Source organism: Poecilia reticulata, chromosome 21, assembly GCF_904066995.2.
Source record: "Poecilia reticulata chromosome 21, P_reticulata-male-v2, whole genome shotgun sequence".
Classification (NCBI taxonomy): Eukaryota; Metazoa; Chordata; class Actinopteri; order Cyprinodontiformes; family Poeciliidae; genus Poecilia; species Poecilia reticulata.
The window spans coordinates 14,286,494-14,314,483 of record NC_088850.1 but is presented as its reverse complement, the minus strand read 5'-3'; the positions used below and the strand labels follow the sequence as shown (position 1 = coordinate 14,314,483).

At 38.5% G+C, this 27,990-nt stretch overlaps 1 protein-coding gene across 1 annotated transcript in view; it reads left to right on the top strand.

The window, feature by feature from the left end:
* Window positions 1-27,990, top strand: part of nbas (NBAS subunit of NRZ tethering complex) — a 163,972-nt gene that overhangs the window by 31,204 nt on the left and 104,778 nt on the right. The window contains exons 19-31 of the mRNA XM_008398001.2: window positions 3,608-3,686; window positions 5,573-5,677; window positions 5,839-5,975; window positions 10,477-10,563; window positions 11,450-11,603; window positions 17,451-17,636; window positions 19,438-19,611; window positions 19,859-19,992; window positions 24,573-24,635; window positions 26,692-26,814; window positions 26,904-27,006; window positions 27,164-27,241; window positions 27,366-27,520. Coding sequence (XP_008396223.2) covers window positions 3,608-3,686; window positions 5,573-5,677; window positions 5,839-5,975; window positions 10,477-10,563; window positions 11,450-11,603; window positions 17,451-17,636; window positions 19,438-19,611; window positions 19,859-19,992; window positions 24,573-24,635; window positions 26,692-26,814; window positions 26,904-27,006; window positions 27,164-27,241; window positions 27,366-27,520 — 1,578 coding nt within the window. The remainder of the gene's footprint in view (window positions 1-3,607; window positions 3,687-5,572; window positions 5,678-5,838; window positions 5,976-10,476; window positions 10,564-11,449; window positions 11,604-17,450; window positions 17,637-19,437; window positions 19,612-19,858; window positions 19,993-24,572; window positions 24,636-26,691; window positions 26,815-26,903; window positions 27,007-27,163; window positions 27,242-27,365; window positions 27,521-27,990) is intronic.

Here is a 27,990-nt window from a genome sequence, read left to right as displayed (position 1 = left end):
CTAATGAAAAACCCTTTAGTGATCACTAATCACCCCTCATACGCACATGCAAATTTGCGTGCTCATGTATCCCAAAAACACTCCTAATGCGATTTCATGCACGTTACACACACCTGTTTAAATAAATGTACGTTAACGGAGGGAAATAATCACAAACACGCAGGGATGTTGCACTTTCTAAATGCAAATCTATACAGTTTGCATGGTTCCTGCTGGTTTTAATTTGAAGTTGCTGGATTGCGCACTGTTTTGTTCTTCTTACGCCACGTTCCTACAATAGCTGTTGAGCCAGCAGTGTGCATTTGAATGAAAACAAGCACAAACTTTGTAATGGGGAGCTTTGTAATTGCTGCCATTCATTTGCCGTAATGTGTCATCATTTTGCTTGTGTGATTATCTGTGTGACTCATCGTATATGTAATAAACCGGAGCTTTAATGCAGACTTGTAGTTGTGCCGATAAATAAAAGATGGAAGATGAGCGCAGGGTTTTAGGAGGGTGTAAAAAAAATAAAATCGATCATTTATAACCATGAAGTAGGCCATTGCATCGAGTCGTTAGTGAATTTACTTCTTAAAACATGGATTTTTTTCTCTCTTATCTGTCTTTGAGTCGTCATGTTTCCTAGGGAGCTGACATGTGTCCCCAAAATGTGTTTGTGTGTGTTTGTGTGCACCCCTAATGGAACCAGCCATGTTGACGGCAGGCCTGCGGCTGAGGCCTGTGAGTCACATAATAATTCTCTTAATTTCTTTTTAACTACACAACCATTACAGAAATGGCTTGGTATCGATCACATCTGCTCTTGAGTAAGTCACGGCGCCTTGTGCATCAAACCGTAGACCATCAGACAGAATGCATCTTTGATCCTACCACGTGTCCAAACTGTGAAATAAAATGTCATTATTCCTAAACCTCGGCAATCTTTGGCAAGAAAGTACAGATGGATGTTTTAAAAGTCTTGATGGATATTGAGCATTTTGATTAAATGAAATCCACTCTTTTAATAGAATCCTTTTAGTAGAATCTGTGCAACATGTTTGGAGAAGAATTTAACATTCACATCATATACAGAGAAATGAGAAATTGGCGGACACGGGTGAAGATAAAAGAATGTAGTCTGCTGCAAGGTGTTTGTGTTCTTCGTAGATCAGATTTACGCTTCAGCTAGGAGTCTAATTTCCTCCTTTCTGCAGTGTTGGACTATGTTTGTCTGCCTGTGCAAGACTAGTTGAATGCAGGCTGTGTACTTCATATAAACACACAGTCATACACACAGTTTTGCGACAGACAGCTTGAATTACAGTTTAAAATGTCACAGATTTGATTCGTTCAGTCTTTTCACAAGAACAATTCAGAAAAATAGACTACAAACCCTTTTAAAGGTGTAGATCCTCTCCTACACTCTGCAGTGAATTACCACGTTTCCCTTTATTGTATTCACCACTGAACTGCAGAACTTTGTTTATATTGCCTCTTAGTTGAACAACATTGCAGAATTGCAACTAGAAACTTCATTCAGACAGTGACATAATCCTGTCATTTTTGTGTATTTTGTTTGTAGCTTTCAGCCAATGAAAATCCACGATTTATTTTTTTCTGAAAGTTTGAATATTGACACTTAAAGAAGAAAAAAAAATGAAATTCAGAACTTTCATGTCATGGCCATGCAATGGCCTATGCAATAATGGAGAAGACTGCAGGCTTAAGAGTTGTCCAACAGACAGTCGTTACCACCCTCCACAGACAGGTTAAGAGAAAAGGATATTTCCAAAGAAACGTAGAAATGGTAAGCTAAGTGTGAGCGAAAAGTGCAATTGAAGTAAAATAACACTGGTTTTACTATTTATACTGGTCCTCTTTTCAGATGAAAGTCAATTTAACTTTTTTTTTTTGGAAATCACTCATAGATCCTGCGTCTCTTCACTCTTCCTCTGCATGCTGCAGAGGAAGAGTGAAGAGACACAGAACCTAAGTTGCCTAAGGACTAGTGTGAAGTTTCCACACTCAGTGATGAGTTGTGAAGTCGTGTCGGTTCACTGTGCTTTTATAAAGTTCAGTCAGTGCAGCTGCCAACCACATTATGCTTCCTTCTGCTGACCAGCTTTACTGAGATACTGAATTTGGATTATTTGAAAATGTGGTCTCATTTTCAAATAATACATTTTGTGGTGCCTGTCTCTAGCACCACAAAACTACACCAAACAATATCAGAACAGTCAAGTCCTGATCTTAAGTAACTAGGGGTTCCTGCTTCACAGCTAATGGCTTGTAGCGTCCACCAACTGAGATCATCTACAGTACATGGACTTGCTCTTCAGTTAGTTGATATTTGTTTTAAAAGCCTTTTATTTTGTTGGGCTTATGTAATATTCTACTTGTTGGGTCTTCATTAGCTAATAGCCATAATCATCAAATTAGCAAAAATAGATGCATGGAGGGATTACGTCTCTCGGCTGGCCTGGGAATGCCTTGGGATTCACCCGGAGGAGCTGGAAGAAGTGGCTGGGGAGAGGGAAGTCTGGGCCTCCCTTCTGAAGCTGCTGCCCCCGCGACCCGACCCTGGATAAGCGGAAGAAAATTGATGGATGGATGGATAGATGCATGAAGTATCCCATTAATGAATGTGTCATACTTAAATAATTAAAATAAAGCAACTTTCTGAGCATGTTTTAATTTTAATAGCATAGATTAAATGGGAGGTGGAATCAATCTGAACATTCAGGCACTTCTGCAGTGATACAGGTGGCAATTTGTCACCAAAATGTAGAAACTTCCCACAATATGAGCTATTTGCTCACTGTCAGAAGTTCTCTGTATTTCTTTTATTGTTTCGAGCAATGATCAGTCACATCCTCAAGAGAACAGTAATATATTTTTTCTACATCTCTCCTCATCCCTCTTCCTTACCCTTTTGCCATTCATCTCCTCACTCCATTTTTTTTCTTCTTAACATTGCTCTGAGAAAACAGAGCAAAGTAATTACCAGTAGTGCGAGATCCAAGCCAGCACTCTTTGATGTGCCAGAGGGTGTTTTGAGCCAGTGTTAATCTTTGTTAGTCTTTGCAGAGACACCACGATAAAACTTGATATTACCCTCGGTAATTAGGGATTAAGGATTAAAACGAAGGATGAGAGGTCAGGTCCAGTGCTTGTTGATCCGAGACTGATTTTCAAGGGGCAGACCAGATCTTTCACAGAGATTGCCTGGATCTTTAATGTTTGCAGTCATTCACTTTATTTATAGCTGTGATTAAATGATATTGGACATTGATTTGATTCTTGTAGGATAATCACTCACCTTATTGACGGAATCCTGTAAATGACCGAATAGGTTTTTGTGGTCTAAGGAAGTTGATTTAGCTGGCTTAGAAAATGATTAGTTTGGAGGGCAGTCTAGTCAAAAGTTCAATATGTCCCTGTGGGTGTCCTCAGATGAGTCAATTTCCAGTTAATTTGTGTCTTATTGCAGTGAACAGACTAAGGCAGACATCCAGTCTCACTGTGGGTAACATTACTGGCCAAGACCTTGTGTCAGAGTTGAGGTCTTTAATTAAGTGTCTGGATTTTACTGACATGCCTTTTGGTTATTTTTTTTAATATTCAGGTTGACCCTGGAGCAGAAGGAGCTGTGTCGTAGTCGACTGAAACTGCTCTGCTACCTGGACCGACTGGCGACGTACGAGGTAACAAGAAACCTGCCACTGAACAGTTCAGTGAGATTATACTGCTAAGTAAATGCTCATGATCTCTTAAATGCAGCCGTGGCATTTCAAAATGTCAATAATTTCAACAAAATAAGATTTGGTTCAAAGCGTAAAGAAAAACACACATTTTCCAAGCTGGATACAGAGAAATTTGGCAACTTATTCAACAAAATACAAATGGATAGAATCAAATTAATAGTTAGTTTATACATGTTCTGTATTGTATGACTTGGGTCAAATGTTTTGGGTTTCCTTCAAAAAGCATCTTCCAACAGGTTGTTGGAATTTGGACCAGTTCCTCCTGACAGAACTGAAGTAATTGATTCCAGTTTTTTAACTCTTCCTCTTTCTAACTCTAACACGAGCCTTTAAAAGGATTCAGCTCAAACTTTTATATTGAGACTCTTAATTATAATACACACTTTTATGAAGAGAAAGTCATCCTGACAGCAGGGTTTTGCAAGCCAGGCATCACTTTGAGAAATATCATGCTGTTGCATGATCTTGTGTGACAAGGTCTCTATAAACCCCTAATGGAGTCTGTTTCCAGTTGTGCATTGATTATTCAGCCTTTAGTCTGCAGGCCCTGTGGAGTCTGAATGGATGTTTTCCAAACTCGCATCCTGTTCTTATCCTAAGAGTCCAGCTTGAATCTGTGGCAATTAATACAAAGAGAAGGACTTAGAAGTGCTATTAATTTTAATTAAAGTTGCATTAAGTAAAAGGGATTCTAATGCCTCCAATATTTTCACTTGTGTTTATGTGGAACACAAACGGCTTTAATGTTTTCTTAAACATTCTTTATGGCTTAGATGTTTTCCCACCAGCAAACTAATGCTTTTTGCTTTTATATCAAATCCCTACAACGCGCAGAGGATTTTCTCATCTATCCTGCATGGATACTTTCTCTTAACCCCACTAATCTCTTCAGAAATATAAAAACAACTAAAGAAGATATGGATGTGAGAGGATTTTTAAGTATATGAATGGAAGACTGAAGAAGTGGCAGATCCTTCGTGCTCTAACACATCATACATTACTGATAGACTGGCTATAGAAGCACTTCAGCTCAATAGACACACGTCTGAAGTGGAGCTTGACTCTTGCAGCCAAGTGCTGGGGGGGTGGGGGGGGATTTTTATATTCAGTTTGAAGGATGTTAACATGCACACCCTGCTCATCCACAATAAATCACAAATGAACAAGGCTTTGCTTTCCCCCCATGCAAGGGGAGATGAGATTTTCTTTGCCCCGCTGCCTATTCAGCTCTGACAGGGTGACGTCCCTTACTTTACTCGGACATTGTCATGGTAACGGCAGGACTCGTCAGATGCCTTTCGCCCCAATCCATTTTCTCTGGCCATCTATGAATATGATATTAGGGTTTTCATCATCCCAACTCGGGGTGACTCTGTCTGAGTACGACCCATTCAAAGGCTATCCATCACACACACACATTTTGACATGCTCTTCAACGCACACGCATATTCAAGCATGAAAGATGCTGCAGAGATTTTATACCCACAGATAAATCCCTCTAACCAAAGGCCAGAACAACAAATGTTCCTTCCTGACATATGCACACATACACACACACGCACACCCCCACGCACACACACACAAGTTCCAAAGATTTGCCCAAAGCAGCTCTAAGCTACAAAGTCAAATAGCATGTCTGTTGACTCTCCTTTACTGCATTTCTTCACATTCTCATCTGCTTCTTTCTCTGTCCCTCCCATCTTTAGTTTGGTTTGCAACACTTATTCTGGAAAGATAACCCTTCAACTTCTCAAATTTGTTTTAGTGAACCTTTTTGTCAGTTTTTCATCTCTACTTCTCTCTGCTCCACCCTCCCTTTTTTCCAGGAGATACTTGGTGGGCCTCATGCAGCTGAACAGAAATATGATGCAGAGTTCTTCAAGAAGTTCCGGAGTCAAAATATTGTTCTGTCTGCAAGAAACTATGCCAGGGTAACATGAGCGTCTCAATTTCTTCAAAGTTTGTTCTCATGATGTCTTATTATAGCTGCATTCATCACCTTAAAAAAAAAATTATCTGAATTTTCAGTTTCATTTGAAATAAAACTAAACTGTAGGGACTACAGTTGACGTTTTCTCATGTTTGTTTGTAGGAGAGCAATGTTCAGGCTCTGACTATTCTGTTCACGTATCATGGAGAAGAACTCCTGCAGCACAGGCTGGCTATCCTCTACAACTTTCCAGAAACCACCTCTCCCCACGAATATGCCGTTCTGCTGCCCGAGGCCTGGTGAGACGTAAACAGAGGCTCACATACATCATGATACAAATGATTTAAAATACATGTCTGACATAAAAACCCAAGAGCAAGATCATGACTTCTTTTTATGAAACACCCCTCAGGTTCTAGCCAGATATGATATGGGCATAGAGTGTTTTTTTTTTTGTGTCCCCCTCCCCCGACCCCCCACCCCCAACATACAGTATTTGTTTAAGTTTTACATTGATGTTTGGTAAAGTGAATGTGGATGTTTTGCTTTCCAGTAGTAAATTCTGCTTAGGGGAGCCCTATATTATGTTTCTCACGAGTTTAATTATCCAAATTATCCAACTTGATGAATTAATAAAAGCAAAGTTTGATTCGTTTTCAATATGGATTAGACAACAAGAGATGCTCTTTGCATTTTGTCAGCTTCAAGTTATTTCAGAAATAGTACTATATATATATTTTTTTATTTACAATGGAAAAGTACCTACAATTATTTTTAGAAATTAAAATGTAACAATAACTCATTTAGCATCAAGCTAATTTTAATAGTTGTTCCAAGTTTGCAGCGGTGACAAATTAACTTGCTGCAAAAGGAGAATTTCTTTACTTATTGTAATTAATCTGGGGCATTAAAAATCTTGTCAGAGACTGTGTGTTCTATCAGGGCACATTATCGTATCTGCTGCTGGAATGGTAATCCTTTACTTTAAAAATTTATCACTTTGCTTTAAAGTTTTAAAAAGTTTATTCCAAGAAGGAAAAAGATAAAACAGGTATACCTTCTGTAACAAAAAAAAAAGATTCCTCTGTTCTCTCTTTTTAATCTATTGTGTGGCTCATAGGAGGTACTTTTATTAGCATCGTCTTTGGTTCGTATCATTACTTTTATGAATGGTTACACTATTGGGCTTGCAACTAAGTACCTGAAAATAATTTTTATTTCTTTTAATTATGTGACTCTTGTGTGCTTTAATAAGAAATCATGGTTACCTTAATTCTTATTGTCTATTTATCTTAAGTAGTGGGATGTACAGATCAACTCTCAATAGACTTGTTTGAAGCTGTGATTTGCTCTGCTTGTTGGTTGGTCATTATTAAAACAACCTGGCCACATCATGGGCTATTTATTAGCATATTGTTTGCCAGACCCCTGCAGAACTGTCGGCTTTGCTAAGCACTTTTTTGAGAGTGTGGTTTCATATTAATTTGCCCCGCTACTTAAAAAAACTCATTGCTTTACACTGCACTGAAATAAGTGTAAATCAAAGTAAAGGTAGAAATGGTAACTTCTGTCAGGAACACTCGATTCTATATTGCAGAAACAAGTTGATATTATAAAGGAAGCCAACTTTATTTTTAAAACTGCAAGCACAAGCCAAAGTGCTAAGGATAAAATGTGGAAAAATAAAAATATAAAACACGATAAAGTACACAAATTAAAATGCATACTTTCATTACAGAAAATAAATGTCAACAAATCAATACAATCCTAATAAAATTAACATTTCATACATGATCATAGTCAAAACCAAAAAGCTGATTCTTTAGACTACATTTAAAAATATCGGTTGAAGAGACCTGTCTATTTTATTATGGCAATGAGATGAAGACAGGGTGTGCAAGTGCAGCAACTCAGAGAGGTGGTGTGGGATAACACCACTTAAGGCTTTAAAAACAAATAAAAAATAAAATAAAATTAACTCTAAAATTGACAGGCAGCCATTGTAGAGAGAATAAAGCAGGAATAATATGCTCCCTTCTCAATGTACCATCTAAAACCTGGGTGCATTTTGCACCAGTTAAAGACGTGACAAGGATGACTGGCTATCACCAAGGCACAGCCAGTTACAATAATCCAACAAAATTGCAATAAAAGCATGGATTACTGTTTCCAAATCATCTTTTGACAGGATTGGTTTAATTTTGGCCAGTTGCCTCAGCAGCAGAAAGCCGGATTTCACCACTGCTCTCGCTTTACTGTCAAACCAAAAATCACTATCCATTTTAAAAGCCAAATTAGTGACACTAGGCTTTAAATGGTGCACCAGAGGACAGACAAATATGTTAAAAAGACACGCTTAACTGGATTAACTTGTGTAAAGTTTGCTTCAGTTTACAAGAAATTACAATTAAAAGCTATCGTTTACTGAAAAGAAAATTCTAAGAAGTCTCATTTACAGAGTGCCACAACCCATGTAGGGGACATAGCAAACATGTTTAAGAAGAAGGTGTTCTGGTCATATAAGAACAAAAGTACACTTTTGAATCATAGCAATCATGTTTGGGGCAGATGCTCGGGGAAGATGGATAAAGCTAAATACACAACTCTCAAGGAATACAATCTGTTTGAGGCTGTAACAATGTTGATACTTAAGCAGATCATTCACCTTCCAAGACATGAAATGGTTTAGATCAAAGCCTAAATGTGTTAGAATGGTCCAGTCAAAGTTTAAGGCTAAATCTTGTTCAGAATCTGTGCACCCAAAAAACGATGGACATCCAGGCTGACTGAACTTGAACTTTTTGCGACAAATAACATGGAAAAAATATCAGTCTATATGTGCAGAGCGTGGCGCTTTAACTGCAGTAACATTTGGCACTACAACATATCGACGTGCATGACAAACATTTTAGATATTTATTAAAAAAGTAATAATGTAAGATGAATTTTTGTCCTTTCACTTCATAATTCTGAATGGAATTGCTATATTGATCTGTCTCATAAAATGCATTTAAACTACATTGTAATGTGATGAAATTCAAGTTCAAGCAAAATATAGACGATAGGCTAGTTGAATCATTTTAGTATCAACAATTGCAATTGTCTAGTGTGTTTTGTCCCATGTCGGGATCGTCTGACCTTGTTTTTATTGCATAGGACATTTGTGCTTAAAGACTGTATGAGGCTGCTACAGTAAACAGTAGACAAACACATTTTTAACAAAGAAACATTTATATACATATATAAAAGGAAAAGGTCTTCTGAAGTCATGACTTTTACTACGCAGGAGTAATTGTCCTGGTTTCCATCTACACGCATGCCTAGTCACGCACACGCACAGTTCTGTGCAGCCTTTCTTTCTTTTTTTTATATTAGGCATGTCTTGAGTTTGTATGGAGGTCAGGCGGTTGTGGCTCTGCAGTGGGCATCCATCATGGAGCTGCCGCTGTGGGCCAGTTTTCCATTTCCCTCAGCTTGTGAGCACCAACTGCTGCTCCTTCAGCACTCACTCCCACACTGCAGCAGACGGAGCGCGCTCACACCATCTGTCTGGGGCTCACTCTATATACTGAAGTCTTGCTTCATTGAAACAAGGGGAGGGAGGGTGAATATAGTATTCTTCTGTAATATCGATCAGGTTTTTTGTGGGGACTTTGAGGAGCATTGATGTCAAAAAAGTTTACTTGTAGTTTGAAATTGTTTTCGCAGCAAACCCAAAGAGTTAAAAATGCCTTGCATCCTCTCCTCACCCCTGCCGCCCTGCTCCCTGGATGTGAAGTAGATCAGAGCTGTGGATGCAGAATGATTTATTCCTCTTATTGATATCTGACCCTGCTCACCAATATTTACTCTGCTCGCTCGAACAGAGTTGTCGTTAATGAAGAAAAAAGACCTGGTAGTAAGTAAAACAGAATGAATTTGCTGAAGTTTATTAAGTCCTTAATAAATGCAATGTTAGGTTTGGTCCCTTCTCCAAATTTGGATGAGTTTGCGCTGCAGTGTTGTTATAAATCTCTGACACTAATTTTTTTCAAGTCAACATAAATCACACCTGCTACTTTCTTCTCATGTATTTTTGTGATTGGATAGAATTTATAGCAGTGCTAATAAAACCGCTGCAGCGCGTGTGCACTCGGCCTTTAACGGCACCGAAGATGATTTGTAGCTGCACTATCTCTTGGAGTTTACAGCCACAGTACATATTTTCTCTGTCCACAGAGGAGTAGATAACAGAAAGAAATGCACTTTTCTTCACCATGGAAGTCTTTGTGCGTAGGCATTTTTATGCTTTTTGCATGAGAATTTCCTTTTTTGGGACTCATCAGCTGCGGCGTGTAAGGTTAAAGAATCATTAACACAATCCTACACCTTCTCTGAAGAGTTGAAGTTGTTGTAGCTGCTATGATCCAATGTTTTGGCAGTATAGTTGACAGTTTCACATGTCTACCAGTAATCGGGTATGAGTGTGGTTAGTGCAACTGAACCAAAAAAACATATTTAACCAGTTGATTTAGACTGCATTAAAGTTGGCAGTTATTTTTTCCACTTAGGTCCTGGTTTGTTTTGGAAAACCTTTTTACCTTAATAAATGAACTAATGAGTCATAAGCTGCGTTTTTTTTATTTTTATTTTTTTTATTTATTCAGGCTGTCAAAAACAGAAGAAACCTTTAAGATTCCACATGCTTTTTCACAGCACTGCAGGTGCTATATGGTTGTCCTGATAAGCTAGTTTGTTCAGTTATGTAATTTGAAATTTGCATTCGTGGATGCTGTTCCCTAATCCTTTTTTCTGTTACAGTACGGATGAAAGAGGGGAGTTGGCGTTGATCCCTTGGGAGGAGCAGAGACACAGAGAGATGGACTGGTGTGAGGCAGAGGAGTGCAGGTAAATACTTTACATTAGCCCTAACTGATTTTTAGCCTTTCACATTTAAACATATTAAACTCCAACATTCAGACCATAGGGTTTAATGTGTAATTATATGATCTGCCCATATATTAACAAAAAGCCTCCCATCCACATTGCAAAATTGTGATAATTCCTGTTCCATAAAGGCCAGATGCTTGTGCTGGCATCATTATGTGAAACAAAACATGACATCCTATTATCCAAATGTTAAATAGAGCCATATCAGACTAATGCTGAGTCCTGTTGTGCTGCCAATTTGTGCCATTTGCTGTCTATTACGAGGGAGGCAGCTTCATTTACAATTGTACTTTTCAGGCACGGTTTTATTACTCCTTGGTGTAGAGAGGCAATGTAGATTATCATCTATTTGGAAATCTGTCCTGGCGTTTCATTTTTGTTTAGGTAATAAAAATAACATGTTTTTATGCTGGTATTCTTTCCTCCAATAATGCTTTATCTTCATTCTTGAGATGAGGAGATATTTTATTTTTTTGGTATCAACTCTAAATGCTAATGTTTGACTTCTTTACAATGTCATGCACACTTACCTCATCAGTGTGTGAAATGTTAACAGCAGTGTTTTCGTTTCTAAACTCAGCATATTCCATAGTAGATGTGGGCAACATTACAAAAATGGACATGATAGGCAAAGCTCAAATGGATAAAACTAAACGATTTCCTGTAATCCATTCAACCTTTCTGTTGTCTGCTGACACTAGGCAAGTTTTCATGAGCTTTTGATTGGCCAGTCAAGTAAAAGAAAAAAAGTTAGATTCTTGTGAATACCCTTTTAGTCAGTAACTAATTTGACTGGAATTAATGATTTACATTTAAATTAAAAACTCCCCTTTTAATGATCTAGAGCGGTTCTGGACCAAAGCTTGTTTGATGATGACGGTTTCCTATATGAGGATTCTCCAGAGTTGCAAAGATTTCGTACAGCCACACCGTCCATTGAACTTCTATCCGACTGGTACCGGAGCAGAGCCCAGGACATCGACTCCACCTCCAGACAGGTATGAACATTGGATAAAACAGCAGATCCCCAAATAACACTGTTGAGCACAATGATGGAGAGATGATGATTTGGAATAGTTTTGTACCTTGCAGTGCTTGTGTATGCTGAAATATTCTAAAGTGAAATATGAGGCCATCTTGAAACAGAAATTGATTTCTTAAGATCATTGTTATGGCCCAAGGTTATACAATTGGGTACAAAGGTATGTATTTTCTGTTTACTTTATATTGTGCTCATATCTACATGCTTATTGCATATTTCCACATTTCATATTTAGCATATGTAACATTTCGACCTAATTGGCACAAGTATAGCCACCTCTTAGCACTTTCGTTCATCTGTAGATGGAAACCAGAAACTCTTTTGTTCAAACAGACATCTACAGTAGTGAGTGTAAAACTCTTTGCCAAAAGGGCATTTAGCTTTGAACGTCCAACAATTGAAGTATTTAATTTCCCGTTGTTCTCACTTTCAGTTTGAAAACATTTTCTTGTCCCTTGCCGGGAATGAAATCAGCTCAGACCGCAGGTATTTTCTCCCATTAACGTGAAACATCTTATGCACCCCGTTGATTACTTTTTTCAGGTTCCCTCAGCTTTATTGTGACTTACAGCAGGGCAGCAGCAGAAAGCAATTAATGGAAGCCTGTCTATTGGAAAGATAATTGCTGTTGCACACTACTTTTAGATAATTGAGGGCAGAAAAGTGTGATGAGCGTGGATTCATAATGCAGAAGAGATGTTGCCAACCTCCATCAGTCAAGGTCACTTTGATCCTGTCTGTGACAGTTATTATCATATTGGCCATATGGACTTTTAATGAAGAGAAACCAAAGCTTCTGTCATCTGCGCTCTGATGCCGGGGCTGTAAAATAGGACTTGATAGGACTTGTTTAGAGGAGTAATGGGATATAAACGCTGGAGCTGCCCACTGTCTCCACCCACACCATCTAAACTGCAACCCTCTCCCCTTTTCACCTCCTTCACAGTGATGGATCAAAGATGTCGGAGCACTCTCTTTATCTTTGTGAAAGGACTAACTAGGCAGAAGTCATATTGTTCCCCTTCATTTCTCTATTTCATTCCTTTCCTTCAGCTCAAGGAGGATGGAGGAATAGAGATTTGGGGGTCCATTGCTCATTTTTTGTGAGACCTGGGGAATTGTTGCTTTCATCATGCACTAGAGAGAGGGAGACTTAGAGGATCTGGAAAAAAAAATCGTAGGCTTTGTTAATCTCAAGGAATCACACCAGCTTTCCCTTTCATTCTTTCCCTTGTTTCTTTTTAATTAGAACTCATCTCCTCTTGCTCCTTAACACATTACTCCAGGAGTCTCTTGGGACTCGCCTCGCTCCTCTTCTGCGCCTTCACACTTTTTCTCACACGTGCTGAAATGACATAGATCCTAAAAAATCAGGTATTTTAATTCCTTTGTATTCATACCATTTGAACTTTTTCAGATACACCAGAAATCTTTGTTTCATAAAGGTTTCATGTCGCATAGCAACACCAAATACTTCATAAAATAATGCGAAGTTTCTCTGTTTTTTTTTTTTTTCAAATAGAAACCTAAAGTGTGACATGCATTTGTTTTTATACACCAAAATAATTCTCATTAATCAATTTTATTTTAATTACAGAAGCAAGTCTTCTTGCCTCTCTTTCCTTTGTGGTATATTTCTACTAGTTTAGTATATCTACGAACTAGAGCTGCATGATAGTAGGAAAGACATTAAATCACAATATTATTGTTGAATATTACATTGATAATAGCTTCTGCAATCAGCAGTCATTTTTATCATTCATGCTTTTTTTTTTTCCATTAACACAATGAATGTACCACTCTACCTGACCATAGTTATCTTTCACTCTAACATCTAATTAAAATTTCAGTTGGAATTAGGTTTGCACTTTGATTGGTTCTATCTAATTGACCCAATTAGATAGATCCAGCTCTTGCTGGATATTTAGAGTTGTCCTGCTGGAAAATGATCTTTCACCTCATTCTTAGAGGAATGTGAAAAGTTTACATGCTTTTGCAAGGCGATGCATTTTTTTCCCCATCATGATCTGGCTGCTGTTGATGCTTGGGAGAATGATTTAGTGTAGAGAAAGTGGGGCTTGATTAAATAGGAGTGACATCAGGGGAAGCTGGAGTGTTGTGAAGCAGTCATAGAGAGATGGCTACCGAGATGCTGAAGGGGGGTGGGGGAAATTGACAACATGACTCATACAGAGGAACAAGCTTCAAAAGCATAACATGAGAGTGTAAAACAAGAAAGGAAAAAACGCAGATAAGTGCAGGGCCAATGCAGCATTTCCCACCAGGTTAGCGCATTACAAACACAAAGTGAAGAGAGGCCAATGCCGACAGATGTTTCGATAGAAAAAAAGAAAGCAATCTTATGGAAAGAGCTCTGTGTGAAGAAAATTACCACTTATATGGGGTTGAAGAGGTGGAAAGAAATTATATTAAAAATAAGTGGTGGTTGCACTTGCAACAAAATGGCCCAAAATAAGGGGATGCCTTTTGAAAAACAGAAATGAGAAAGGGGGCTGCTGGTTTACAGGGAAAGCAGATGGCCAGGCAGGGAGTTCAAAGAGAGGCCAGCTATAGTGACTGCTGAAGACTTCTATTAGAAAGTGGGAGGGGAAGAGAAGAAGACCAGTGGGTCAGAAATTGAGCAGAGTTGAAGAGAATATGAGAGACCGACGTCTGAAAGAAAAGACTAAGATTGGAAAAGGATGAGAGAAAAAGGAGGCTTTAATTGAGCTGGAGGATCATAGAGAACTTACGAAAGGGAGATAATAGAGAGAGACTGAAGATACATAATTATACTTAATCAATAAAGATAACAGATGCGGAGATGGGGTCATAATTAAAATGCTAGATTTAGGCATAGGCTGATTGGGAGATGCTTATGAGTTGATGGAAGTATCGTGTCGAATGAGAATTTTGTGAGAAATGCATAACATGATTCATTTTTTTAAATTTAAAACTAAATAATGAAACAATTTTTATTCAGATTTAATAATATATTAATTTTGTAGTTAAATCTATACCATTAATTGCTCTGGCATTAGCATTCTAACTAAACAATATAGACACAGTTATCAGGGACTTACTGTATCAAATATTTTTCATTTGGCCTTTGTACTGTTTATAGACTTGCACTGATAATAAACAAGCTGATTAAAAACAAGTTAATTAACTACTACGCCTGCATTTAGCTAGTGTGGCATAGTAGACATTCAGAAATCTGGCCATTTTACTGACATACTCTGACCAAGACTTGAAAATGTATCCCGGAGAAGATTAGGAGATTGATAAACTATGTCCAGATGTAATTAGGACTATGAAGCTGTTATGATAAACTGCTTGATTAAATGGATTGTTAGTTCTTGCTTTTTAAATTGAATCCCATTGTAGTAGTGGTGATGTTGATGATGATAATAATAATAATTTAGTCGGATCATTTTTCTTTCAATAATGTATGCAGCAAGGGTTCACTTAAGTAAAAGAACTTAAATCTTTCACAAATCAATTTTTAAGAAGATTGATCCTTTCATTTAGACGTAATTCAGCTGGTTTGTGTAGATGAACACTTCTTAAATCCATCCGGTGTAGACAAGATTATGTTATTGAAACAAATATCTTTTCTGCGTTATTTTAAAAACACACGGCTGTGTGTCCGCTGCACCTTAGTTTAGTGAGAGAAAGTATTTCCAAATCAATAAGTTTGTCTTTCACCCAGCTGGCAGTCAGTGTGCAGCATTGCTAATCTACGCTCCTTCCTACCAGAGACGACTCCGGTCAATCTTTCACTGTGTCTAGTGTCTCATTAAAAGAAAATTTAAAAAAATCAATTTTAAACCTAGATGCTTATTTTGAAATCTCACCTGTCAACAATGAGATAGGGAAATCCCTCTCTGGAGGATCTCTTCACACATTTCGATCAATAACCCTCTCTCTCTTTCTGCATCCAGTCAGTTCAGCTCTGAGTCAAGCCGGTTGGGTTTCTTCTGATGCCTCTGTTTGTTTGCAAGAATGTACATTCAAGCAAAGAAATATATGAAATTACTTGTTAAGTAGAAATATGCTGAAATAAGCTGTAGGCTGTAGCATGCGAGTGTGCTTATGTCCGTGTGTAAGACGCTTGGCCAAAGAGGCTCTGCTTTAAAGGAATGGAGAAAGCAATCATCACCCAGAGGCCCAGTGGCATCTGCTATTGATTGGCCGACATCCACAGGTAGGTGCACATCGATTGGTCGGGCATGCTGCCAGTGTATAGGTGGTCCAATATTGATCGGTTGCTCTTTTGGATGGAATCCTATTGATCCGAGTAGCAGGAAGCCCAAATCGTCTGCTTTATTGTGGAACGAATAATGATTGGATATTAGCAAAGACTGATGGGTTTTATTTGGTCTAGGATTGGCTGGAATACCGTTGCTTTTTCTGTGTCCTACTTCAGTAACCTCAGGAGTGTCTTTTTATTGACCTGTCACATTGCTACCTACACCCTCTATATTCACGATAGTCACTGTCCAATTGTGACTGACATTGTGCAGAGACACAAAACTGTATATGGAAATGCATTGTTGTACAGCGACTGCACTAATGAATGAATTCCAAAGTTCCATCTAGTATTTATCACATTTGACAAAAAGTACTCTGATATACAGTGCCAAGAAATGCAGCACAGCAAATCTCACAGTTTTGTCTTTTTTGCTGGATCATTGAATATTTTGTATTGCATAAAACACGTTTTATTTTCAGGTAAAGATAACTTGAGTAAATCAAAAATGCAGTACACAAAAACACTGTCCTAACCAATCTGTCTCTGGAAAATAGGCAATTTCCCCTTAGTACAGATTGTGCCATAACAGGTTTGTATTTTTTTATCAGCAAGGGTATTGGTTTTGTTGGGACATTAACATTTACTATAAATGAAAAGCGTGAGCCCTGCAGGGCTTTAGATGTTAGTTCTTTTTTGTTGTTTGTAATTCTGTTTATGGTTCTTCCTTTTTCTAGAGGTCTGGCAATGATCAGGCCTGGGTGTGATGAGAGAAATTTCACTAGAAACGGGGTTAATCACAGCTCATTTACACTTTGTGCATGTCTCCATTTGTTTTATTACTATTCCTTTATTCCTTCTCCCACAAATTATTACCTTGTCAAAGACACAATCTGCTGCATTTATCTGCAAGTACTTGTTAGCATATTAACCACGTCTGCATATCTAGAGAATCATTTTTTTTGCCTGTTCTTATTTGCAAAATAGCTCCGGTTCTGCTAGAAGGGATATTAGCTTTTCCTCCACACTTCATGATTTGGATGGAGACTTTCTTTCAGCAGTTGTTTCAGTTTCTGGGTTGAACAGCGCTCTTTAAAATCTTCTAAGCTTTATATCCTAACTCTATTTTAAACATCTTTACAACTTTATCCCTAATCTGTCTACTGTGTTGCCATTTCTTTATAATGCTGTTTGTGCGCCAACATTCTCAGAGGCCTTCACAGAGCAGCTGGAACATTACAGAGATTAAGTTATTCACAAGTGCACTGTATTTACTAATGAGGAAACTTCTGAAAGGAATTGCTTGCTCTGGATGTTATTGAAGGGTGTCAGAATGAAGAATGCATATTAATATTACACTTTCTGTCATGCCTTTGAACAGACAGTTTTGACTCTAAACCTAAAAAGAATTTTGAAGGACTCTTGTTTTATTTTTATACTAATTCTTAATCTACAAATAAATTAAAATGTTTAATTTCATGTTTTTCTGACCACATAAATTCATTTTACTTTTGCTCTTTCCTCTCCATTTTCATTTCTTGTCCCTGTCAGGTGGATTGCTCCTTGTCACTGGTACGGCTGGGGAAGGAGCGGGAGATCCCGGGGCTGGAGCTCCTGGCTGATGACTTGGTCACCATGGAAACGCTGGTGTATGAGGCGTCATGTGAACTCAGCCTGACACTTAAAGATTTGCAGCAGCTCAGCGACATTGACAAACTGCGCCTGCTTATGAAAAACGTGAGTGACATTTTTCCTGGTGGGGACTCTTTTTTTTAAAAATTTATTTATTTTTTTAATAATATGCTTTAGAGTGAAAAGTAGGCCTGGATTTCTCTTTTTCTTGCGATTAGATTGATAATGAAGGAGCCTTGATTCAAAACGGGTACTCTCGTTTTGGTTGCGCTAAATCATCCTAGGAGATTTCGCGCATGTTCTTACAGCTGACATGAAAGCGTAATATATTATGCAGTTCAAAATGAGAACAAAAACCTATTCGATGTTAATAAACTTCTAAAATCATCTAAATTAGACTTCATTGTTCACAATGGAAAAAGAAAAAGTTTCTCACTTTGAAAATATATTTAGTGGTGGCCACAAATTCCTGAAATCCCTGACATTTAATGATACAAACTTGCTTTCCAACCACAGCAAGAGAGCTATGAAAGCTATTCTATTGCAAGTACTACAGTTACAAGTCCCCTTGGAGTACATGATATGAGCTGTCCTGTAAATTGTAGCTAATAACTGCCAGCTTTAGCCTGTAAGGACCATTGGCAATGGGATCTGCCACACAGGCAGGCAGCCAGCAAATGTTGTTGACTGCACTAATACATGCTGTTTGACTGGAACTCCCTTTGGGCTCTCATCGGATGTACGAGTGTGTGTGTGTGTTTGTAACTGTTTACCAAACTGGCTAGATTACATCTCCCTCTCTGCTGGTGTCTGATGTCTTTCTTTTCAGAGACACAGCACAGTGAAGCAAAACGTGCGTGGGTGTGTAAGCTTGCGTTTGTGATCTAATTTTGTTTTTGAATCATTTTTTTCTGCAAATACGTTCTCATCGGCACATTGGGAGTCAGGGTTGTCGCAAGGCTCTCTGAAGAGCTTAGCATCTACGTTTGCACACCATTGCACTACCCACATGCTGCAGCAATTACAGTTTAAGTTCAAGTTTAATTGCACCCCTATGTTTTATGTAAATGCTCTTTGAAGTGCTCCACTATGTCCAGAAAAGTAAAACTATGGAAATCATGATATACATGCAAACCAGTGTTAAAATGCTCATATTCTTTTCCATCACACAATCTTAAACATCTTATTTGTTGTAAATATTTCGCCAACATGAAAAGGATCAGAGACATCCAACTGATGTCTTACAGGGTTACTACACAGTAGGGGAAAAATATGGGACTTGATCAAAGCTTATTTTTAGGTTTCATCATTTTATGAAGGATGGAAAAACATCTGTCCGTTCATCCATCTGTCAGTTTGTCTGTCTTTCCAACTGTCCAACCATCAATTAATCTGTCAAGTCATCAGTTTGTCCATTTGACCATATATTCATCTGTATGTCCATCCTTTTATCTATCTGTCCATCCATTCAACCTTCAGTCTATCTGTCCATACATCCAATCATTCATTCATAAAGCCGTCTGTTTGTCCCTCTGTCTCTCTGTCTGTCACATTTGTTCATGCAGCTATCGGTCACTTTCTGTCCACTCAGCAGGTTATGTATTCAAATCATGACATGTACAAACATCTGCCTTAACTTTGTATCTTAGTGTTTCGTTTGTACTTTGACTATTTATTAAAATAAAACAGAAAATTTGATCCTGGGCATTGTGTAATATTGGAGCCTGATCATAAAGAACCATCATCGGTGACTGATGATATAAAAAAAACAAGACAAGTTGTGCATTGATTTGTATCAGCAAATCGTACTTTTTTTATGTTTAACTTATGTATATTTTTGTCCCATCATTATATTAAAGAAAACCAATGAATAAAATCTTTTTCTGCTGTTTCTTTTTGTTTACAGTCAAATCCTGAGGGCTACGCGAGAGATGCCTTCCAGTGGATGGTGCCATTCTTGCACCGCTGTGAGGGACACAGCGAAGGCGCTGCCAAGTCTCTGCTTGCAAACTACCTGGTCAGCCTGGGCCAGCAAGACCTCACTCTCCCTCTCATCATTTTCCAGCACTCTAAGCCTGTCGTAAGTATCCCACAACTCACACACATGCTGCGGTTGGTTTATGCCAGGGGCGGCGCTTTTGGTCGCGTTATAAATGATGAACCATAAGCCACTGGCATGGGCAGGCCTCTTGTGTTTCACAGAAGGTACAAATCATGCACATATATGTGTTATAAAGAAAGACGATGGGTAGACTGTTGCTTTAGCTTTAAGGTAAATTAATTATGGATGCACATCGACATGCAGACACCTTTGTCGTCTCCTTCAGTGCCATCAGAAGATTGTTGGAGACCCAGACCAGCTGATGGAGGTAGCCCTGGAGTGCATCTACAGCTGCGAGAGAGACGACCAGCTCAGCCTCTGTTACGACATTCTGGAGTGTCTTCCCCAAAGGGGCTATGGGTCAGACATACACACATCACCATACACCGACGCTCAAAGACAGCTGGTCAGATATTTACTGCTCTGAAAATGACAGCATCGATCTTCATCTTTTGTTAGCCGTGGTTTCAGGATGCTAAAGAAGTCGATCACTGCCTTCTCCACAAAAATACAATAATCCCAATTCCCACACCATCTCTCCTTTCATTCCAGCCTCCCAGCTCTCCTTGGGCCTATAAATAAACCCAAGTACCCCTCTCTGTTTCTGTTTCCCCTCCCTTTGAGCCTATATTTTCCTCCTTCTTCCCGCTTATAAGTCCAACTTGCACTCCAAAGAGCCATCAGTCAACCCTGCTACAGTTCGAATATTATTTCCTACCCTTTCCCATTGCTCAGTCTTTTTCTCTGTACGCCTCTTCAGTTGCGCATTTTATTGCATATGACACAAGGACCGGCCTGGTGAGTTTCCCATGAGACTGTGTGGGTTCGCAGCACATTTAAAAGTGACTGAGTGGTCTTAAGAGAGAAAATCATTGATAAAGTGGACATGTGGACTCCTTGAATAGCTGAAATCAAATGAAATTGTTCAAAAAATCAGCCTTTATTGTAGAAATAAATTACCATTGTGACAGTACTCAGGCGGCTGCATGACGGGAACCTGAACTTTCAACAGCTGCACATTTTGCTCTTTTCATCTGTCTCACTTTAGCTCCACTGTGGCACTCCATGCTGGGAGTTTATGCTTTTCTATTGCACACTCGCCACAGGGAATGACTGCACTGAAACAAGAGACACTAGAATTGGTTTGGAGCAGGGGTCTCTCTTAATCAGTGTTTAATATTGTGTTAATCTGACCAAATTTATTGCATTTATTTTTATGAAAAGTAACTGCTTTGTCTAAATCAGTGTTTCTCAACCTTTTTCAGCCCAGCGCCCCCATAGCCTTTATCCAGGTCCCTCACTGCCCCCCACCAAAGAATTTGTAGGCTACTTTGCACTGACTATTATTTTATTATTAATATTACTGTCATTATAGATGTTTTGATTTCTATGCTTGTTCTGTATTTATCATCAAAAATAATTTCCCAGAGAACAAAAAGGCCGTGGGAATAGAAATTATGTTCACAGGTGTCTACGAAAAATGCAATGAGTGGACATTCAACTTAAAATTGGTAGGTCTAACTGCAGCCAATCAGAGTGGAAAAAATATTCTTATTCTTTGCCATTTTCTAGTTGTTAAATATTACACAAAATGACCAGATAAAAGATGTACAACATGCCAGTTTAAACTTTGATCTATTTGCAAAACGACTGAGCTCTGCAACATTAAAACTGTAACTACATTAATCATAGCTCTTCTTCTCTTCAGTGTTCTGTCGGTTTCTGGTGGTGCAGCTCTGTGCTGCCTTCAGGAGAATGGGACATCAGAGAATCATCCATAAAATTTCACCCATATGGCATTTATTGTGCAAACCAGAGCTTTCAGTGGAAAAACAAAAGTTCCAGACCCTTTTAATGCCATACAGTCCTCTGTATTAATTATTGCTCAAAAGGTCTTGCCATACCAGTTTATTCCTCTGTATTTGCTTTAGTTAGTTTCTTAGTTTATTCTTGCATTTTATTCTTCATTCATTTCCATTTAGTTTTCTTTGATTAGTATTGTCCTCTTGGTTTATTACATGTCCACTTTCTTTCCTGTTGCTAGATTTATTTTATCATTTATTGACGCTCACCACCAGTAATCTTCACTCATCACTTGCTGCGCCGCCTAATCGTCATGTGTTCCACATCATGTGTTGATTTTTCACTGTTCAGCGTCGGATTCTCTGTTTTTATGCCATAATTCATATCTAGTTCGTCGCTCCGTTTTATGTCCCGCTTCTCCTGTTTCAGAGTTTTGCGCAATGTACGCATCTTTTTTTTTTTTTTTTTTAACCCCCTAAGGTGCAGGGCATATCGATCAGGAAAAGGCAGACTGACATAAACCTTTTCAAACAATGGAAACAATTCTGATTATTGAAATGTAAAAGTGCTGTGGTACCCTTGTTCTATCACACCCGTTTCATACCGGACCACTTACAGCACCGGTGTTACCGCTCTCTATCGTGGTATCACCCATGGAGGGATTTCCTTATTTAAATGGGTTCATTTTTCAGAGGGATACAAAGTCAAGGTATCAGGATTTTAGTAATTACATGTTTAAGAGCGATTTTGTCCTTCCATGGAAGTGGGCAGCATCCAGACGGACAATAAAACACTTTTTAATATAAGTTCCAGCTTTGACATGATCCCAGAACTGCCAAAACGTATGTACAAAAATCCTCAATAAAACATGAAATATTTGAAAATCAGACACCAGACAAAGTGAATCACAGCAACGTCATCAGCCAGTGTAACGCTGAACTGATGCGGTGAAGCTACCAGTAGCAGGAGAACGGAGCTGCGCCAAGAAGCTACAAACATTAAAGAGAAGAAGAGCTGCCATCAATACCGTTGCAGCCAAGCATGTTTTAATGTTGCACAATACAGTTTTACAAGTTACTCAAAGTCTAAACTGGTATTGTTGTGCATATAAGGTGTAAAGTTTACCTTCGACCGAACGCCCCCCAAAGTCATCCCAGCGTCCCCCTTTTGTAAAAATTTTCGCCAACGCCCCCTGCCGTCCTCTGAACGCCCCCCCAGGGGGCGTACCGCCCACGTTGAGAACCGCTAGGCTGGAGGGTTTGTTTTGGTGTTGTCCTATACATGAGTGTAATATTTGGAAAAACCCTTTGGAGAGTTTTGTCAGATTTGCTACAAATATCCACTTTGACCTGTTGATGAATAAGGATTATTTAATTGGTCTCTCCAAATTGTCCCTAGGTGTGAGTGTGTGGATGCATGGTTGTTTGTCCTGTGTCTCTGTGTTTCCCTGCGACAGACTGGCGACCTGTCCAGGGTGAACCCCGCCTCTCGCCCGGAACGTTAGCTGGAGATGGGCACCAGCAACCCTCCCGACCCCACTAAGGGCTTTAAACTGTCTCACATTGTGATACATTACAGCTATAAACTTTCATGTTTTTTTATTAGGTTTTTATTTAATAGTTTTAACTCAGCAGAGCTGAATACAGGTTCTCTGCATCTGTATTCTTTGTCAACCCTTAAAAAAATAATAATTTCCCCACCTCTTCATAATTATACACTACCTTGTCTTAGTCTGTCACATAAAATGTCAATAAAATATATTGAAGCTTGAGAAAACATAATAAGCAGTTTTCAAAGGAATTAATAATTTTAATAATTTTAACATTGCAAATGTTAAAATTATAGTTTGCTGTCACATCAATTATTGACTCTCTTACCTCAATGATAACTCGCATAATAATAATGGTGTTAAAATTTGCATTTTTAAATCAAATCCATCTAGTTAAAATAGAAAAGTTGGACCACAAATGGTAAGAATCACCATCAACTCAGTCTAAGAGCACTGGCTGAAATTTTGAAGCTCAGTCTAAATATGATTCAGTATGCCAATTTTTTATATAAACTCGTCCTGAATCACACATCATAGCTGCGTCCTATTGGCATTACCAAACGTTTGTCACCAAATCAGCCAAGATGCCTGAGTTTGAACCACACTTGGCACAGTTCAAATTCTTAGCAGTCTATGAAAAAAAAACTAACTGAATTAAAGCCTTTGTCTATTTTAGTTTTTCCTCTGTTATGTTTAACTATTCAGAAAGATGAGTGGTTAGGTGACAAAAGAAGAAGATACTGTAAAGCAGAGCAGTTTTTAAGCGTTTACAGCAATTATATTTTGAGATGTTAATGTTTTATATTACTTCAGCTATACTGGAATTTCACCTGTAGTGGAATAAATATTGATCAAAAATGTTTTGTTATAGTGTTGCTATACAGTTCTTTTAATTCATTTTATAGTGCTTTTATAGTGGAGAAAATGGCTCACTTTCCTTTAGTGATTTATATTCTGTGGCATTCAGATTAGAAGAAATTGTGAGGCCGGCATGTACGTGCAACAGCCTAAACTTAACTTTTCTCCTGGGAGGGATTTTTCTAACTTATTAAGCTCCTTGCCCTACATAGAATGATGCACCTTTGTGAACCAAGATAGAAACCGTTACTTAGCTGCTCCAGCTCAGGTTTTCTAATCTGTGACTCTGGCTAATTAAGTCTAAATCTTCTAAGTACATAATTTGCCTTTCCTCTTGGCTAGAATAAAACGTAGGAATGAACAAGACATTAGTGAATCAGGGACATAAATTGCAGGAAAAGTAGATGTGGAGGGCTAAAAGTCAGAGCTAAGAAGAAGAAAGCAGAGAAATGGGTTAAAATTGTCAAGATTTTGTTTCTGATTGGTGGGGTAGAAAGACAAATTTACACATGGTTTATTTTATCATGGCTAATACTCTGTAGGGGAACCGGCCAACCTGGTCCAGAATGCTTTGCCTCAAGCCAAAGCATCAATGGGGTTGTATTTTTGGTAGGGAATCGATGGAGGTTTACAAACTCATAGTGTACATCTTTATTATGCAATCTACTGTTTATTTTGTGCTCCATTTTACTGACTAGAAACATTTTTTTCCTGTTTTATTGCTTTACAGACCAGAGACAGAAATCACAGGATCACTCCATGACAAGGTGGACAAACTTGAAAAGCATCTAAGGTATATTTGCTCTTTATCTATCACCTCTGTTTTTGTCCACTTTGCAGATGTAGGAATAGATTAGTTTAACAGTATGTATCCACAGGCTCTGAAAGTTATACAGCATAATTTGTGCAGCATTTTCCTTTCTGCTGTGTTCAATCTTTTAGATCACGGTAGACATATTTCCATGTCTGACATCAGGAAATATGCAATTATGCAGTAGTGCTAAGACAATTTCTATTTTATGCAAATTGCACTTCCAATTTTCATTTCTTTTTACATTTAATTTTTTTTTTTTATGTATTTGGGATTTTTAAGTGAATAAAACAGGATTGTCTGTCATTCTTTATCCTAATCTCTTCCACAGCTGCTATTTAAAATTCCCTCAACAACTTGTAAGGTGTTTCTGTTCTATCATTAGTGATCTATTACTTGGGAAACTATCATTGTAGTCAAATTGTTAAATAATTTAGGATTCTGACTTCATAGCAACCACCAAAAAAGAGGAGACACAAATGTGCACTCAGCTCACTCACTCACTCCGTATCAAAGGATCATCGACATTCCCAGTGGGTTAAAAATGCCCCAAGCGTTGGATCTATTGCTGTTTTTTTTTTTTTCCTCCCTTTGGCTCCCATGGATGCACTTGGAAAAACGGTAATGATGAAGGTGAAGATGGGGGATACTGGTGAAGCCGGGAAGAGGGCAGTAGCCTGATAGGAATCCCAACAATTAGGGTGATAAAGAAGGGAATGAACTAGCTGTGAGAAAGCTAATGTTGAGGCTCAGTCTGTCCTCTACGTAGTTTATATGCAAGAATCAACAACCTCAGGGATACCTCGGGGAGCTTGCTGATTGTGTTTATTGCCGTGCCATGCTGAAGTTTACGTGACTCACACCGCAGATGAATCAAGCAGCAAATGCCAAATGTTTGCCCTCCGAGGATTACCGTAATAAAGGCTGGCTACGGTCGCTAACTTGTTGTAAATTTCAAGCCTTGCTGTTTTTCTTTCACTCACACACATGCGTTACAAGTGCAAGCCCTCACACATTCGCAGGCACCTGTTTGCTATGTTAATGAGCTGCGGTGGAGATCGAACATCTGTAGCAGCACGACCCTGTTGAGACGGGAAGGGGCGCCGCGCTAATCCGTCACCAACACCTAGCCGCTCCCTTGGTCACGTAAAACAGCTGTCAGTGTGTGTTGCATACAGACACACACTTACAAATCAGTGCTGTCTCTGTGACATGCACTTTATCATGTTGTTGTTCTGACTAGAACTGTGCTTTCTCCATCTGCACTGTGTCTTACAAATGACTCTGTGCTGCCAAAATAATGAACAACTTAGATTCTACCCGTCTTCCTGTGGATTGTGCTGGTTTTTATTTGTTGTCTTTGTTCTTTATTTAGTTTGGCTTTTCCAACTGTGACTCCTTCTCATCGTTATTGCTTCTTTATTAAATACGCTAAAGGAAAATGTTTGTGCGGCTTTATTTGTTAACGTATCTGAATTCCCTTGATTTATTTTTACTCATTAGACTAAAAATGGCAGATCATAAATGCACAATGCTTCTAACAGAAATGTGGAGAAATTTGATTTAGTAGGATGTTAATTGCAAATATTACAGATCATTATATCTTAGGTGCAAATAACATCAGCATTGCATCAGGGTTTCTACTCAGTGTTAAAGTCTGGGAAAGTATGGACTTTATTGTGTTTTTCAGATGTTTAAAAGTATGAAAAATGGGGAAAAAAATTAGTACTTTGGAAAATCGAGCCTCAAAATGGAACTTGATTTAAAATTTGAATTGAAATAAAATATTACAGAAGTGAAAGTAAAGTTTTGTTTTATTTATCCATTTTCTTCAGCAGTACTAAATTCAAAATTTAAAAAAGTAGCACAAATTGACTGGGTCTGTAATTCAAAGAGTTAGACGTGGTCTTTGGTGCCTTCCTACAATGCTGTCTTTAGAAGGAAGCGATGAGTGACTTTATCTTACAAAAAGAAATCTATTTCTCCAAGTTCTTGAATGTATGATTTTCTTGTAAACCTGATACTGTTTGCTTGGCAGTGTGGTGGAAGTTTTGGAGAAGCATGGCCTCCAGAAGCCCATCTCCTATGTGAAGAACAGCCAGAACAGTAAGGAGGAGGCCCACCAACTAATGGTCAAGCTGTGCCGTCACACCGGCCGCAAGTATGAGCTCAGAATGAAATGTCTTCCTGAATGTGAAACTGACACAACAAATGTCTGAGTATGTTGAATATTTTGTGTGTTGCATTCAGGAACCCTCCAGTCAGTGAGTCGGTGTGGAGAGCTCTCCTGAAGGACCTGCTTGATATGCAGCAGAACGTTTACACTTGCCTAGAATCAGAGACGTGTCATCAGGTATCAACAAGCAGCAAATTCACAAAAGAATAGCCCGTTTAAGTGCTTGTACGAAATCTTGCAATTTAATACCCTAAACAATAACATTTACAGTTCTCGTTCAACAAAGAGATATAATTTCCGCATCACTTCTCCTTATATTTTTTGACTCTGTCAGATTTTTGTCGAGTCCCTGCTGTGCTCAAGCCGTGTGGAGAACGTACGCCTGGCAGGGCAGCTTATGCATTGCTCCGCGGTATGTTGAATAAAACCTTCCTTGACACGGTCCTGCTACCCCTACTGGGTTCTCCAATCATTAAGCCGCTTATAATAAATTTCCATTCTCATTGATTTCTCTGCACTTTTATTCATGTTTCCAGGTGAATCAGGATGTTCCCGTTAGCTTGTCTTTCCGGGGAAAGGGTCACGCTCTGAAGGTGGCCTACAACAGCAGTGTGGAGTTGGTTTTGGCTGCTGCCAGGGAGTACTTCAACTCCTCCACAGCACTAACAGATCCCTGCATGGGGCTGGCCAGGTAAGGAAGACTAGGAGTAGCTGTATTTCCATACAAAATGGCCACTTGAAAAATAACTCTTTTGCCAATTCTTACTTGGCACGAATTAGACATGATTCAAGTGAAACAATTCAAATTTTGAAGTATGAGCCTGTAGATTCAGAGATGGCAAAATTTTTTTTTTAATTAATCAAATTTCTATAATGTTAAGTAAATGTGTCATTAATTATATTAAATGTAGATAAATAGAAATACTTATTATATAAGATATTTAGTGGTTGCATGGTGGAATACATTAATTTATTTGCTCTTTTAGACACACCATGTCTAAACCTTTGGGCAAGGCTAATACTGCTTAAATCAAAAATAATTGTCCTGAAATTGACTTACTGTGAGGTTAACCAATCAGGTGTTAGTGACAGTATAATGGATCAGTTTTCACTATAGAGCTACACATCGCAAATGCATATTTTTTAGATTATTTAGATATT